This window comes from Ranitomeya imitator, chromosome 1 (genome assembly GCF_032444005.1).
Source record: "Ranitomeya imitator isolate aRanImi1 chromosome 1, aRanImi1.pri, whole genome shotgun sequence".
Classification (NCBI taxonomy): domain Eukaryota; kingdom Metazoa; phylum Chordata; class Amphibia; order Anura; family Dendrobatidae; genus Ranitomeya; species Ranitomeya imitator.
Genome location: NC_091282.1, coordinates 743,841,452 through 743,858,445, shown reverse-complemented (window position 1 = coordinate 743,858,445; position 16,994 = coordinate 743,841,452). Strand labels below are relative to the sequence as shown.

General features: G+C 48.1%; 1 protein-coding gene across 2 annotated transcripts in view; it reads right to left on the bottom strand.

The window, feature by feature from the left end:
• The window catches only part of JAG2 (jagged canonical Notch ligand 2), a 70,541-nt gene extending 69,323 nt beyond the window's left edge, over window positions 1–1,218 (bottom strand). For both annotated transcript variants that reach the window (XM_069734100.1, XM_069734110.1), the window contains exon 1: window positions 973–1,218. In XM_069734100.1, the coding sequence (XP_069590201.1) occupies window positions 973–1,134 (162 nt within the window). In that variant the 5' untranslated portion in view covers window positions 1,135–1,218. The remainder of the gene's footprint in view (window positions 1–972) is intronic.
• Window positions 1,219–16,994: the final 15,776 nt, after the last annotated feature.

Sequence of the window (16,994 nt, the reverse complement as noted above, 5' to 3'; positions counted from 1 at the left end):
CAGTGGGGGCTACACTAGAATGCAGGACCATGGGGCAGTGGGGGCTACACTAGGATGCAGGATCTAGGGGCAGTGGGGGGGCTACACTAGGATGCAGGACCCAGGGGCAGTGGGGGCTACACTAGGATGCAGGATCTAGGGGCAGTGGGTGGGCTACACTAGGATGCAGGACCCAGGGGCAGTGGGGGGCTACACTATGATGCAGGATCTAGGGGCAGTGGGGGTCCAAGGGGGCTACACTAGGATGCAGGACCCAGGGGCAGTGGGGGCTACACTAGGATGCAGGACCCAGGGGCAGTGGGGGCTACACTAGGATGCAGGACCCAGGGGCAGTGGGGGCTACACTAGGATGCAGGATCCAGGGGCAGTGGGGGCTACACTAGGATGCAGGATCCAGGGGCAGTGGGGGCTACACTAGGATGCAGGATCCAGGGGCAGTGGGGGGCTACACTGGGATGCAGGATCCAGGGGCAGTGGGGGGCTACACTGGGATGCAGGATCCAGGGGCAGTGGGGGGCTACACTATGATGCAGGATCCAGGGGCAGTGGGGGGCTACACTATGATGCAGGATCCAGGGGCAGTGGGGGGCTACACTATGATGCAGGACCCAGGGGCAGTGGGGGGCTACACTATGATGCAGGATCTAGGGGCAGTGGGGGGCCTGTGACAGTGCAGCACTTTGGAGGGGGCCACGAGGTGGGGTTATACTAGAATGCAGGATCTGGGGCTGCTTGCATATCTCAGGGATTTTGCACTAATGCAGGATGGGGGGGGGGGGGGGGTTGCACAGCTAAATCTCGCACCAGGGCCGGAACTAGGGGGTCTTGCACCAATGCAGGTGCTTGGGGGTCTGTGGCAGATCTGTGGTTGGGGAGCATTCTCCTTGATAGGGGTGGGCTGCACAAGTGCAGGGTTTCGGGAGCAGAAAGCCATCACCCAGAGAGGAGGGGGAGGGGGTAGTGCCCACTTACCTGAACCCATAAAGTTAGCAGGATGAACGCCGCCGCTGTCAGGTGGCGGCTGCCGCTCCCCGCCGTCTCCCGCATGGCCAGAGAGCTCAGAGCCGCCGCGGGGAATGACAGGAGGGCACCGGAGGCGACTGCGGCAGGCGAGCAGCCATGGAGTGAAGGCATCAGGCGGCTAGCAGCGCAGAGACATGGGCTGGATGTCAGCGGCAGCTCCTCACATCACCGTCCCCTGCTCTCCCAGCCCCGACTAACCCACAGTGCGCGGCCGCACTGACTGACATCCCGTCTAGCCACTGGCGAAGGAGCTGCGTCATTCATATTCATGAGGGGGCGGTGCACGGGGCGGGGCCAGGCTGCAGGTGGTGTCAGCCTGTGTGCGCCGCAATCGTTATGGCGACGGCCGTATCTGTAGTATCAGGGGAAGAGGCGCTGCGCTAATGGACCGCGCTTACTATGCACCCACCTCTCCTGTAAGTAGTTTCTCCCGATTCGAGCTGATTCGCAATTCAAATTCATGGGGCGAATCAATCTGACAATTACTTTTAGGGGTTTTTTTTTTAATAAAAGTGCAAATTTACTGTCAACAGTTTTATTTTTCGTATCAGTCAAAACGGTTTGTAATTAGTACGACGACACATTTATATTATATTTATATTATATTTATATTCTGCGGATAGTGCCACGCTGCAGCAAGCTGCCCAATCAGCAAGTGTGGATTCTAAACCTTTAACATCTCACTTAAAGGTGTTGGCCAGAATTAAATAATCATGGCTGCTTTTTTTTCCTCCCAGAAACAGCTCCACCTATGGTACCAGGTTGTGTCCGGTACTGCAACTCTGCTCTATTAAAGCCAACAACCTTATTTTTTTTTTTTTTCTTTGAAGCGACCATGGTTTTTCACCTCTCTCCATTCCTCTTAAAGGGGGTGGGGTTGTCTTTTATTTTTTGTAACTTCTATGCATGTTTTAGGGCTACAAAATAATTGGGTTTCATCAAAAAAATAAAACTCTCCATTTGCCTTCTGGAGCCTCAATGTTGCACTGTGGAATGAGGAAAATGAGGATCCATCAGTGAGCCCCCTACGACGGTCTCAGGCCGAGTCTGTAACTGTTTTTCTGACCACAGATCGCGTCAATGTTCAATGTAAATGGAAACAAAGGAGCCTCTAAAAGCGGAACGGTGCGAAAATCTAAAAGATGATCTTCAGCATGAAATACCTGGGTAAAATGGCATTACAAAGGTGGACAGTCCCTTTAAAGAGGTGAAAAAAATGCCTGATGTAGTTCTTGTATCTGGTGCGCTCACCTGTCCTGGAGAATGGGAGTCGTAGTGCCCCCCATTCACCTCTTCATTCTAATGTCATCCAGAGTCCCCCGTGACTGCAATGCGCGGAATAGACAGGATCCATAAAAAGGAGCTACAATAAGGGCTTTCTACAGACACATGACCCCTCTTATACCAGAGGTTTATTTACCAGTCCTTGTCCTGACGTGTCTGAAAACCTCCCAGACAGCGAGCGGTTAATTCTCCGCCAGCACCTACATTGGAGATGCATATTGTGTGGATTTCTAATCCATTGAGCTCCCCCTTCTGCTTAAATAATGCAGAACATTGTGAGGAGACCACATCCCACCCAATGCTTAGTCATCTGTACAGGGGACGATCCGGGGAAGGACCGCGCTCAGCAGTATCCTCTACCTACTTGCAGGGTGTAATGGGCAATGTGGGGGCAAACACTCATTATTTGTTGTTGGTAATAATTATTTTTCATTACTATTATGCTTTGCGCTATCATATCTGTCATCATCATCGCTGTCCCCATTGGGGCTGACAATCTACATTCTCTGTCATAGAAGGAAACACGGGGAGAACATACAAGCTCCTTTGACCCTTGTACAGTGGTAACCACTGAGCCACTGTGCTGCCCTATACATTGTACAGTGCTAACCACTGAGCCACCATGCTCCCCTATACATTGTAGAGTGCTAAACCACTGAGCCACCATGCTGCCCTATACATTGTGCAGTGCTAACCACTGAGCCACCACGCTGCCCTATACATTGTACAGTGCTAACCACTGAGCCTCCATGCTGCCCTATAGATTGTGCAGTGCTAACCACTGAGCCTCCATGCTGCCCCATACATTGTACAGTGCTAACCACTGAGCCACCATGCTGCCCTATACATTGTTCAGTGCTAACCACTGAGCCTCCATGCTGCCCCATACATTGTAGAGTGCTAAACCACTGAGCCACCATGCTCCCCTATACATTGTAGAGTACTAACCACTGAGCCACTGTGCTGCCCTATACATTGTACAGTGCTAACCACTGAGCCTCCATGCTGCCCCATATATTGTACAGTGCTAACCACTGAGCCACCATGCTGCCCTATACATTGTGCAGTGCTAACCACTGAGCCTCCATGCTGCCCCATACATTGTAGAGTGCTAAACCACTGAGCCACCATGCTCCCCTATACATTGTAGAGTACTAACCACTGAGCCACCGCGCTGCCCTATACATTGTGCAGTGCTAACCACTGAGCCTCCATGCTGCCCCATACATTGTACAGTGCTAACCACTGAGCCACCATGCTGCCCTATACATTGTGCAGTGCTAACCACTGAGCCTCCATGCTGCCCCATACATTGTAGAGTGCTAAACCACTGAGCCACCATGCTCCCCTATACATTCTGCAGTGCTAACCACTGAGCCACCGCGCTGCCCTATACATTGTGCAGTGCTAACCACTGAGCCACCGCGCTGCCCTATACATTGTGCAGTGCTAACCACTGAGCCACCGCGCTGCCCTATACATTGTGCAGTGCTATCCACTGAGCCTCCATGCTGCCCTATACATTGTAGAGTGCTAACCACTGAGCCACCGTGCTGCCCTATACATTGTGCAGTGCTAACCACTGAGTCACCGTGCTGCCCTATACATTGTGCAGTGCTATCCACTGAGCCTCCATGCTGCCCTATACATTGTAGAGTGCTAACCACTGAGCCACCGTGCTGCCCTATACATTGTGCAGTGCTAACCACTGAGCCACCATGCTGCCCTATACATTGTGCAGTGCTAACCACTGAGCCACCGTGCTGCCCTATACATTGTGCAGTGCTAACCACTGAGCCTCCATGCTGCCCTATACATTGTGCAGTGCTAACCACTGAGCCACCATGCTGCCCTATACATTGTGCAGTGCTAACCACTGAGCCTCCATGCTGCCCTATACATTGTGCAGTGCTAACCACTGAGCCACCATGCTGCCCTATACATCGTGCAGTGCTAACCACTGAGCCAACACGCTGCCCTATACATCGTGCAGTGCTAACCACTGAGCCACCGCGCTGCCCTATACATTGTGCAGTGCTAACCACTGAGCCACCGTGCAGCCCTATACATTGTGCAGTGCTATCCACTGAGCCTCCATGCTGCCCTATACATTGTAGAGTGCTAACCACTGAGCCACCGTGCTGCCCTATACATTGTGCAGTGCTAACCACTGAGCCACCGTGCTGCCCTATACATTGTGCAGTGCTAACCACTGAGCCACCGTGCTGCCCTATACATTGTGCAGTGCTAACCACTGAGCCACCGTGCTGCCCTATACATTGTGCAGTGCTAACCACTGAGCCTCCATGCTGCCCTATACATTGTGCAGTGCTAAGCACTGAGCCACCATGCTGCCCTATACATTGTGCAGTGCTAACCACTGAGCCTCCATGCTGCCCTATACATTGTGCAGTGCTAACCACTGAGCCACCATGCTGCCCTATACATCGTGCAGTGCTAACCACTGAGCCACCACGCTGCCCTATACATCGTGCAGTGCTAACCACTGAGCCACCGCGCTGCCCTATACATTGTACAGTGCTAACCACTGAGCCATCGCGCTGCCCTATACATTGTACAGTGCTAACCACTGAGCCTCCATGCTGCCCTATACATTGTGCAGTGCTAACCACTGAGCCACCACGCTGCCCTATACATTGTGCAGTGCTAACCACTGAGCCACCATGCTGCCCTATACATTGTACAGTGCTAACCACTGAGCCACAATGCTGCCCTATACATTGTGCAGTGCTAACCACTGAGCCTCCATGCTGCCCTATACATTGTGCAGTGCTAACCACATAGCCTCCATGCTGCCCTATACATTGTGCAGTGCTAACCACTGAGCCACCATGCTGCCCTATACATTGTACAGTGCTAACCACTGAGCCTCCATGCTGCTCCATACATTGTAGAGTGCTAAACCACTGAGCCACCATGCTCCCCTATACATTGTAGAGTACTAACCACTGAGCCACCGCGCTGCCCTATACATTGTACAGTGCTAACCACTGAGCCTCCATGCTGCCCCATACATTGTAGAGTGCTAAACCACTGAGCCACCATGCTCCCCTATACATTGTAGAGTACTAACCACTGAGCCACTGTGCTGCCCTATACATTGTACAGTGCTAACCACTGAGCCTCCATGCTGCCCCATACATTGTACAGTGCTAACCACTGAGCCACCATGCTGCCCTATACATTGTGCAGTGCTAACCACTGAGCCTCCATGCTGCCCCATACATTGTAGAGTGCTAAACCACTGAGCCACCATGGTCCCCTATACATTGTAGAGTACTAACCACTGAGCCACCGCGCTGCCCTATACATTGTGCAGTGCTAACCACTGAGCCACCGCGCTGCCCTATACATTGTACAGTGCTAACCACTGAGCCTCCATGCTGCCCCATACATTGTAGAGTGCTAAACCACTGAGCCACCATGCTCCCCTATACATTGTAGAGTACTAACCACTGAGCCACCGCGCTGCGCTATACATTGTGCAGTGCTAACCACTGAGCCACCGCGCTGCCCTATACATTGTGCAGTGCTAACCACTGAGCCACCATGCTGCCCTATACATTGTGCAGTGCTAACCACTGAGCCTCCATGCTGCCCTATACATTGTGCAGTGCTAACCACTGAGCCACCATGCTGCCCTATACATTGTACAGTGCTAACCACTGAGCCTCCATGCTGCTCCATACATTGTAGAGTGCTAAACCACTGAGCCACCATGCTCCCCTATACATTGTAGAGTACTAACCACTGAGCCACCGCGCTGCCCTATACATTGTACAGTGCTAACCACTGAGCCTCCATGCTGCCCCATACATTGTAGAGTGCTAAACCACTGAGCCACCATGCTCCCCTATACATTGTAGAGTACTAACCACTGAGCCACTGTGCTGCCCTATACATTGTACAGTGCTAACCACTGAGCCTCCATGCTGCCCCATACATTGTACAGTGCTAACCACTGAGCCACCATGCTGCCCTATACATTGTGCAGTGCTAAGCACTGAGCCTCCATGCTGCCCCATACATTGTAGAGTGCTAAACCACTGAGCCACCATGCTCCCCTATACATTGTAGAGTACTAACCACTGAGCCACCGCGCTGCCCTATACATTGTGCAGTGCTAACCACTGAGCCACCGCGCTGCCCTATACATTGTACAGTGCTAACCACTGAGCCTCCATGCTGCCCCATACATTGTAGAGTGCTAAACCACTGAGCCACCATGCTCCCCTATACATTGTAGAGTACTAACCACTGAGCCACCGCGCTGCGCTATACATTGTGCAGTGCTAACCACTGAGCCACCGCGCTGCCCTATACATTGTGCAGTGCTAACCACTGAGCCACCATGCTGCCCTATACATTGTGCAGTGCTAACCACTGAGCCTCCATGCTGCCCTATACATTGTGCAGTGCTAACCACTGAGCCACCACGCTGCCCTATACATTGTGCAGTGCTAACCACTGAGCCTCCATGCTGCCCTATACATTGTGCAGTGCTAACCACTGAGCCACCATGCTGCCCTATACATTGTGCAGTGCTAACCACTGAGCCTCCATGCTGCCCTATACATTGTGCAGTGCTAACCACTGAGCCACCACGCTGCCCTATACATTGTGCAGTGCTAACCACTGAGCCACCACGCTGCCCTATACATTGTGCAGTGCTAACCACTGAGCCTCCATGCTGCCCTATACATTGTGCAGTGCTAACCACTGAGCCACAATGCTGCCCTATACATTGTGCAGTGCTAACCACTGAGCCACCATGCTGCCCTATACATTGTGCAGTGCTAACCACTGAGCCACCATGCTGCCCTATACATTGTGCAGTGCTAACCACTTTTATCTGTACCAAAATATGCAATTACAATTTGCTCTGAAATGTAGCTATGTAGAAGAATGTTCACTTTTTTTTAAAGCAGGTTTGGAACAGATTAGATGCAGCGGGTCTTTTATGCTATTTTAGTACAGAAAATCTGGCATTCTGCACTTTTTTTACTCTCCACACTGCATTTTCTTTACTCTTCTCATAGAAGTTGATAGGGGGAAAAATGCACAAAAAAACCTCACAGTTTAGCGACATCTTTAATCACACAGAGGGCATGAACTTTCACAAAATCACATCCACTTTGCTTGAACTGTTAAACGCAGCAGATTTACTGTACAAAAAATGCAACAGAAACTATGGAGAATTTAAGCTACAGGGGAATATGACCAAACAGTCAAATCCATTTGAGCTCCTTATCTGTAACCTTTATCTTTCTTCTCCTTAACCATCTTCTAGGTTGATTTATGACCTCTAACGTACTGTAATATGTAGAGGCTGCTGAAGACAAGTTCAATATCTCTAACAAAACCCTTTTTCAAAAATGAATTTTAATTAAAAAAAGACACGCAAGTAAAAAAAAAAAAAAATACCACTAATGATGTCCATATTAAAAAAATCAAGTGGAATAAAGCTTAAATTCACTACATGTTTGGCCAAAAACCGGGGCATAAATTATAGGTCAAATCTATTCCAGGTATACATAAAATTACTTCCCTGGGGGTCTGGAGAACATTTATGTAAAAACAATGTATAACTTTTTAAAAAGTCACAATTGATGAATCGGCTGCAAACATATGGGAAATAAAAATCACACCCACAATGGTGAACATTACAAAAAAAAAAAAGCAAACAGGCAAATGAATGTCAAATAGACTTTTTTTATTTTAGTTTTTTATTTGTATTTAAAAAAAAAGGAGCAAATTAAAATAAGAATTTGGCAAAAAAAAATCAAAAATAGATGAAAAAACAACAAAAATAGCCAAAAAAAAGGCAAATGCAATGAGTCTGGCTCCAACATTATGAAAAACTCTTGGAACTCTATCATTCAAGAGAATAACTATGTTAGGACTCTGCATTAGCCCCAGTTAGGGAAATAATCTTAATATCTTGTATTTTACTCTTTTTTGTGGCTCAGTGGTTAGCACTGTTGCTTTACAGTGATGAAGTACTGGGTTAAAAACCCACCAAAGACAACATCTGCAAGGAGAGGGTATGTTCTCCTCATGAGACAAAGACAGACTGATAGGGAATTTACATTGTAAGCTGATGTCTGTGGAATTAGTGAGAACAGAAAACTGACCAGCACATCAAAAAACTAGTCTGAACAGGTGCATACCAAAAAAATGTACTCACATGTACAATATACGAAAATGGTTGCACTCAATCGTGTCAAAGCATGTCAATGTGAAATATATGAAATGTGAATAGCAAAAATGGCTTTTGAATATTAGGAAAAATACATCAGACGCTTTGCACCGAATTTGGCCAAATACTGCCTGCCCATCAACCAACGTCAAGGTGGCCTCATGAATCTGATGGGTTTCTGACCACTGTGAACACTTCTGTAAGGCAAATGTCTGAATGTATGAGTAATGTAGGCTTTACTGAGAGAGGTGTCCACATTCACCCATGCATTCAGACATTAGCCTAACAGAGGTCTTCACACTGGTCAGGAACCCATCAGACTCATGAGGACACCTTGACGTTGGTTGATGGGCAGGCATTATTTGGCCAAATTTGGTGCAAAGCGTTTCATGTATTTTTCATGCATTTTTCCTAATATTCCAAAGCCATTTTTGCTATTCACATTTCATATATTTCACATTGACATGCTTTAACACGATTGAGTGCAACCATTTTCGTATATTGTACATGATGCTATATAAATAGAAAAACTATCTAGAGATACCATTACTGTATGATGTAAACAATGACTGTGGCACCGTTTCCCTACCAAAACTTTCTAAATGCTGGTGGAATTTTTATGTAGACAAAAGGAGAAGCATGGACTAAAATGAACCTCTAATTTTGACTTTCAATGACTATGAATATCAGTATGCAATAATAAAATGTTATAATGCATTAAGACTAATTTATTAGGAATTTTCCACACCCAGTATCAAGTATATGCAAAACAAGTGTGTTGTGCTTTCTCCCATAGTTGCAGGTTGGGCCTGCGTGTCTCGGGGCTCTGCAAAGTTCCCAGGTCCAGAGCTCTATTCTCATTATCGTTGCGGGTCTCAGCAGTAGGACCCCCACCAGCAATCACTAAATTATCCCCTATACTATGGAGATACTATCACTATTTTTGGAGTAACCCTTCAATAGCAGTAGGCCCCTAGTCCAGAACACTCTGTAGGACCCAGCGCACATTGTGCAGTACTTGGACTGTCCATTGATTTCATTGAGAACTGTGCAATCCTAAATTTCTCCTGCGATGGTGCTACAGGGTTTCCCTATGATCACAGACAACCCCTTTCAAGTCTTAGAAAATCCTGTAATTCTATAGTTTAGTCTGCTGCGCAGAAAATACGCGCCAGTCCGTGCAGTTATAATGGAGAAGGTGGTGTAACTGCTCAGTACTCGTTGCCTATACATACACAGAATAATAGTTATGTAAATTATGATGAGGGAATTGTATTAAAAATATCTACTATGCAAATTTATGAAGAAGTGCTTGATAATGAATACCTAATTGAGTTTTAGGCTCTAGGCATGTTGCAATGCCAGCTGTGCGGGGCTATGTATATTTGCACACTCTGTATGCAATATTCTAATTGTATTCATTATCAGAATTGCAGCTCGTGTATTAACACAATTATGTGTCATTTGCACCAAGTACTGTGCACAGTTCTAAGAAATGTCATACCAAATTACATAGATATGGATGAAAATAAACAAATCATAATATTGGTGAGATTTATATAATATTCTGCTACTACCCTGCTCAAAAAAATAAGGGGAACACTTAAACAACAGAATATAACTCCCAAGTAAATCAAACTGTCCACTTAAGAAGCAACACTGTTTGACAATCAATTTCACATGCTGTTGTGCAAATGGAATAGACAACAGATGGAAATTATTGGCAACTATCAAGACACCCTCAATAAAGGAGTGGTTCTGCAGGTGGGGACCACAGACCACATCTCCGTACCAATGCTTTCTGACTGATGTTTTGGTCACTTTTGAATGTTGGTTGTGCTTTCACACTCGTGGTAGCACGAGACGAACTCTACAACCCACACAAGTGGCTCAGGTAGTGCAGCTCATCCAAGATGGCACATCAATGCGAGCTGTGGCAAGAAGGTTTGCTGTGTCTGTCAGCGTAGTGTTCAGAGGCTGGAGGCGCTAACAGGAGACAGGCCACTACATCAGGAGACGTTGAGGGGGCCATAGGAGGGCAACAACCCAGCAGCAGGACCACTACCTCAGCCTTTGTGCAAAGAGGAACAGGAGGAGCACTGCCAGAGCCCTGCAAATGGCCTCCAGCAGGCCACAAATGTGCATGTGCAGAACGATTGGCATTTGCCACAGAACACCAGGATGGGCAAATTCGCCTCTGGTGCCCTGTGCTCTTCACAGATGAAAGCAAGTTCACACTGCGCACATGTGACAGAGTCTGGAGACGCCGTGGAGAGCGATCTGCTGCCTGCAACATCTTTCAGCATGACCGGTTTGGCAGTGGGTCAGTTATGGTCTGGGGTGGCATTTCTTTGGAGGGCCACACAGCCCTCCAAGTGCTCGCTAGAGGTAGCCTGACTGCCATTAGGTACCGAGATAACATCCTCAGCCCCTTGTGAGACCAAATGCTGGTGCGATTGGCCCTGGGTTCCTCCTAATGCAGGACAATGCCAGACCTCATGTGGCTGGAGTGTGTCAGCAGTTCCTGCAAGATAAAGGCATTGAAGCTATGGACTAGCTCGCCTGTTCCCCAGACCTGAATCCGATTGAACACATCTGGGACATCATGTCTCACACCAACGTCACGTTGCACCACAGACTGTCCAGGAGTTGGTGGATGCTTTAGTCCAGGTCTGAGAGGAGATCCCTCAGGAGACCATCCACAGCCTCAACAGGAGCATGCCCAGGTGTTGTAGGGACGTCATACAGGCACCTGGAGGCCACACACTACTGAACATCATTTCCTTGTCCTGAGGCATTTCCACTGAAGTTAGATCAGCCTGTAATTTGATTTTACACTTTGATTTTGAGCATCATTCCAACTGCAGACCTCCGTGGGATATTAGTTGTGATTTACATTGATCATTTTTAGGTTTTAGTATTATCTACACATTCCATTATATAATGAAAAAAGATTTGCAATTGAAATATTTCATTCAGTGATATCTAGGATGTGGGAGCTGTACTGCAGTATCCGAGAAAAACAAATTTTCAAAAAGAGGAGATTCCTTTTTCGAGACTTCCATCAATAAGCATGTGTGAAGAATTTTTTGCGCTGGAGGATTTGGTATGTCAGTGCTTAACATAGAAAACCTATAGATTACATAGTGTATCAGTAGTGACCGAACAGAAAAGGGACGTTATTACTGGAAGGAGCCCAGGATGGGGGCACATTATATCAGGACGGGGGGACATATATTACTGAAAGGGCCCTAGGATTGGGAACATTATAACAGGATGGGGGACATATATTACTGGAAAGGTCCCACGATGGGGGACCATAAACTAGGAAAGGACCTAGGATGAACAACATTATACCAGGAAAGGGAGATATACCAGGAAGGGGCCCAGGATGGAGGACATTTATACCAGGGAAAATGGAGACATTATACCAGGAAGGGGCCCAAGATAGAGATATTTTACCAGCATGGGGGACATTATTACTGGAAGGAGCCCAGGATGGGGGACATTATACCAGGAAAAGGTGCAGGATGAGAATATTATACCTGGAAGGGGCTCAGAATGGGGAACATGATTACAGAAAGGGGCCAGGATGGAGGACATTATTACAGTAAGGAGCCAGAATGAGGGGCATTATTATAGGAAAGGGGCATAGGATGGGGGACATTATTACAGGGAAAGGGTCAGGATCAGGGACATTATTTTAGGATAGGGGACATTGTTAGAGGGCAAACACATATGTCTTAAGAGGATCTGGATCGCTACAAAGGCCTATACATCTGACAAACATGCAGGTAGAGGCCAAGGTCCAAATTTTGCACCCGAGCTCATCGGACTCTAGTTATGCCACTGAGTGGTGGCACAGCAGAAGAACTAACCACCTGCTGCCAGAATTGCAAGCAGATTAGAGGTGATCGCCATCACACTGTGATCAGCTCGTGATCATTGGGGAATCATTCCAACAAATAACAAATTAACCAAAGTGAACAAACCTTCAAAGGTTGTAATATCGTTTACTGATTTTTTTTTTGTAGGGAAGCCAACATAGCGGGATCACTTACTAAAAGAAAAAGCAAAACATAAAACTACAATATGTCATAAATATTAAATTCATACAGCAACGAACTTTTAAAATCACAACCTGCTCACAAATACCTAATTTAATAATAATAATATTTTGAATTCTCTTGGATCTCTCCGCAGCATTCGACACTGTGGATCATCAGCTCCTCCTCACTATGCTCCGCTCCATCGGCCTCAAGCACACCGTTCTCTCCTGGTTTTCCTCCTATCTCTCTGACCGATCCTTCACTATATCTTTTGCTGGTTCCTCCTCCTCTCACTTTCCCCTTACTGTTGGGTTTCCTCAAGGATCAGTCTTGGCCCCCTCCTCTTCTCTTTGTATTCTGCCCCTATTGGACAATCAGTAGATTTGGTTTCCAGTACCATCTCTATGCCGACAACACCCAATTATACACTTCTTCTCCTGTTATCACGCTGACCTTTTTAGAAAACACCAGTGATTGTCTTACCGCTGTCTCTAACATCATGTCCTCCCTCTATCTCAAACTGTCAAAAACTGAACTCCTCTTGTTTTCTCCCTCTATTAACCTACCTTTGCCTGACATTGCCATCTCCGTGTGCGGTTCCACCATTACTCCAAAGCAACATGCCCGCTGCCTTGGGGTCATACTTGATTCCGAGCTTTCATTCACCCCCACATCCGATCACTGGCTTGCTCTTCTTATCTGCATCTCAAAAACATTTCTAGAATTCACCCTTTCCAGGACGTCCCTCCTGACAGCACCCCGGAGGACGTCCTCCTCCTCCTTGCTGGGACAGGAAACACACGAGAGTTCAAATGTCCGGTCCTACCCACCAATCCTCAGTGTTTTACCTGTCCCTACATGGAGGGGCACGCGAGAGAGCTGCGCAAGCTTACCGAGCTCAGGGGGATCGTGCGGTCCTCCAAAACCTTCCCCCTGTCAAGAGGCTCATGGTCGAAACTTCCCAGTAGGGAGTCCCTCTACCCCAATGGCCCGGAGCGGAGCGAGGCTCCGGGATTGAGCCGCTCCTCCCGGTGGGAGGCTCTCAGCTCAGGACGTGGGACTGGCGGGGTATTCCTCCAGTCGGCATAGGCGTGCTGTCCTGGCGACGCTACACCCGCCGCGCGGTTTCCAGAAACAGAGGAGCCGCGTCACTTCCGGTTTTGTCGGGGCCGGCGAAACATCACTTCCGGTGGCGTTCTGAGAGCGGGGAGAGCAGGCGCTCCATCAAGAGAATGCACAGCACCGCGGTCACTACTGACATTAGCGTCCAGCATCGTGCAGGGTCTGCTTTGTTGGCTCCGGCTTCAGTCCAGCTATGGAAGGGGACATGATTGAGGATGGAGGGGTAAGTCCGCCTCGTGCAGTCCACCCTCACCTCAGATAATACTATAGTACGCCACCTAGCCTATTACTCCCTATCTTATGTCGTTTAGGATAAGGGAAACCCCGCTGCTCCCCCAGCCACGGCTAAGAAACATGGAAAGGTCTCGGCAAAGACCAACAGATGTCCAGTATGCCACGTAAAACTCCCAGACTCCCATGGCAAGACTCTCTGCACACCCTGTACTTCTAGGGTCATGAAGGACGAGCAGTCTTCTCTGCTTTCTAATCCGGGAGGAGGTTCAGGCTTCTATGTCCAGCCTTTCACATTCACGCCCGGACAGTCCCTTTTCTGGTCGTAAGCGGGCCAGACGGGAGAAAGACCATGGCGAGCCACAGTATTCTTCTGATGAAGGTTCCGATCCAGGGGACTCTCTGTCAGAAGAAGAGGGAGAGATTCCTGCAGAAAACCAGGATCAGGCAAGGAAGTACCTTTTCCAGTCTGAGGAGACAGAGGAGCTCATTCAGGCAGTGAGGAATACCATGCAGATCGAGGACACCTCTAAGCCACAGTCCAGACAGGACTTAATGTTTGGAGGATTTGTGTAACGAAACCAGACTGTTTTCCCTATAAGCGATCATATTAAGGCCATGGTTCGAGAAGAGTGGAAAGATGCTATGTCACAATGACGCCACTTGCATAGGGGGAAGGCTTCGTCAATTCGCAAAAATTGGGCCCAGATTACTCAAAATCAGTGGGTTCGCAGAACCGTGTCAGAGGGATACAGCATCAAGCTTTACTCCCCTCCCCCAGAAATATATATGACACCTACTATAGTTACAGCAGACTCTGCCATACTAACAGAATTACAGGACATGCTCAGGGCAGCAGTAATAATTCCAGTTCCTCCATCAGAGATTGGAAGGGGGCACTATTCTTCCCTATTCACTATCACAAAACCATCAGGAGACACTCGCACTATAATAAATCTAAAGCCTTTGAATGCTTGGGTGAGATACAAACGGTTCCGAATGGAATCTATCCGGTCAGCAGTTCATCTTATAGATCATGATGCCGTGATGTGCACACTCGACCTAAAGAGTGCATACTATCAGGTTCCGGTGCATCCCTCATGACAGGATCTGCTGAGGTTTGCAGTGGCACTGCCGACCAGGACCTGCCACTATCAGTTTAAGGGCCTCCCCTTTGGGCTGGCTTCTGCTCCCCGTATTTTCACAAAACTGGTGTCAGAGATGGTGGCCTTCTTGAGAAGTCAAGGCATTATAATAATTCAGTATCTGGACAACTTTCTTGTGGCAGGTTCAGTAGAGATCCTGGAGGATCACAGGACTCGGACGATTTCAGTAATGGAACATCTAGGATGGGTAATAAACTGGCAGAAGTCCGACCTGCTACCAGAACAGAGGAAGATCTTCCTGGGAGTGTGTCTGGACTCCAGACGCAGAATATCCCTATTACCAGAGATCAAGCAAGAGACAGTTTGATCTCGAATCAGGTACTTACTGGAACGTCGAATTTCCATAAGGTCCGCGATGAAAGTACTAGGCCTAATGACGGCCTGCATACCATGTGTCAGATGGGCACAGTCTCACTCAAGGCCCCTGCAGAGACAAATCCTGTCTGGGATCGCCGTCAGACGTCTCTAGATGCCCCCTTGAAGCTGGCAGGTCCAGTACGGAGATCTCTCCACTGGTGGACTCAGGTAGAAAACCTAAAGGTGGGCATTCTATGTTCCACCTCCCCTTATGTATTGGTCACCACGGACGCCAGCGCATGGGGCTGGGGAGCTCATCTTCAAGGAAGAATCTTCCAGGGCAAGTGGCCAGCAAGTATCAGAGACAGATCCTCCAACTTCAGAGAACTATATGCCGTATGGGAAGCATTAAGGCAAAATCGGGTCTCGCTTTCAGATCGTCACGTCAGAATTTTTTCCGACAACGTGACGACGGTCTCGTTCCTGCATCATCAAGGAGGCCCAAGATATCGTCCACTGCAGGATCTAGCGGAAACGATTTTCAGCTGGGCGGAAGATACAGCTCTATCCATAACGGCCATCCACCTGCAAGGTTCTCAGAACGTGATAGCAGATTATCTAAGCAGACGGCAAGTGTGTCCAACAGAGTGGGAACTAAATCAGAACATCTTCCTGAAGTTACGTAATCTGTGGGGAACCCCCAATATAGACCTATTTGCAAACAGAAGAAACTCGAAGGTCTCAAGATTCTTCTCTCTGAACCCCTCAGAGCTTCCAGACGGGGTAGATGCACTGAGTCAGCGATGGGTGGAACCTCTCTCATATGCCTCTCCACCCCTGGCTTTGATTCCTGCCGTTCTCTGGAAGATCAAGGAGGATCGAGCAAAGGTCATCTTGATCGTTCCATACTGGCCAAGAAGCAGCTGGTTTCCCCTACTGGGGACCTTAGCGATCGACAACCCAATCGAGTTGCCCCTCCAGGGGAATGTCATTCTCAGGGACCAGTTTACCATCCGAACTCAGGAAAACTCCGTCTTTCAGCTTGGATCCTGAAAGGGACATCCTGAAGTCTAAATGCTTGTCAGATCAGGTTATAGCCACTATCCAGACAAGTAGGAAACCTGTAACATCAGCCATTTACCGCAAAATTTGGAAATGATTTTGTCTAGAAGGTGGCAGGTCTGATGTTGAGTCAGGCTCTCCGGATGTGCCTGGAATCTTAAACTTCCTACAAAAAGGGTTCAACTTGGAGCTTAGACCCAGTACATTAAAAGTTCAGGTGTCTGCACTAAGTTCCTTTTTAGACTACCCTTTGGCATCTCACCCATGGATAATAAGGTTCATCCGGGCCACCCAGAGAATGCGTCCCACCATTAGACAGTTGTCCCCATCCTGGGACCTTAACTTAGTCCTCGGGGCCCTATGCAAAGGTCCTTAAGCGCTAGGTGGGGATATGCCTATTTCTGTTCGCACACGGAAAACTGCTTTTTTAGTGGCGATTACCACGGCCAAGAGGGTTGGAGAAATCCAAGCTCTTTGTACTAGAGACCCGTATCTCCAGATTAGGGACGATAGTTTAATTCTGAAACTAGACCCAGCGTT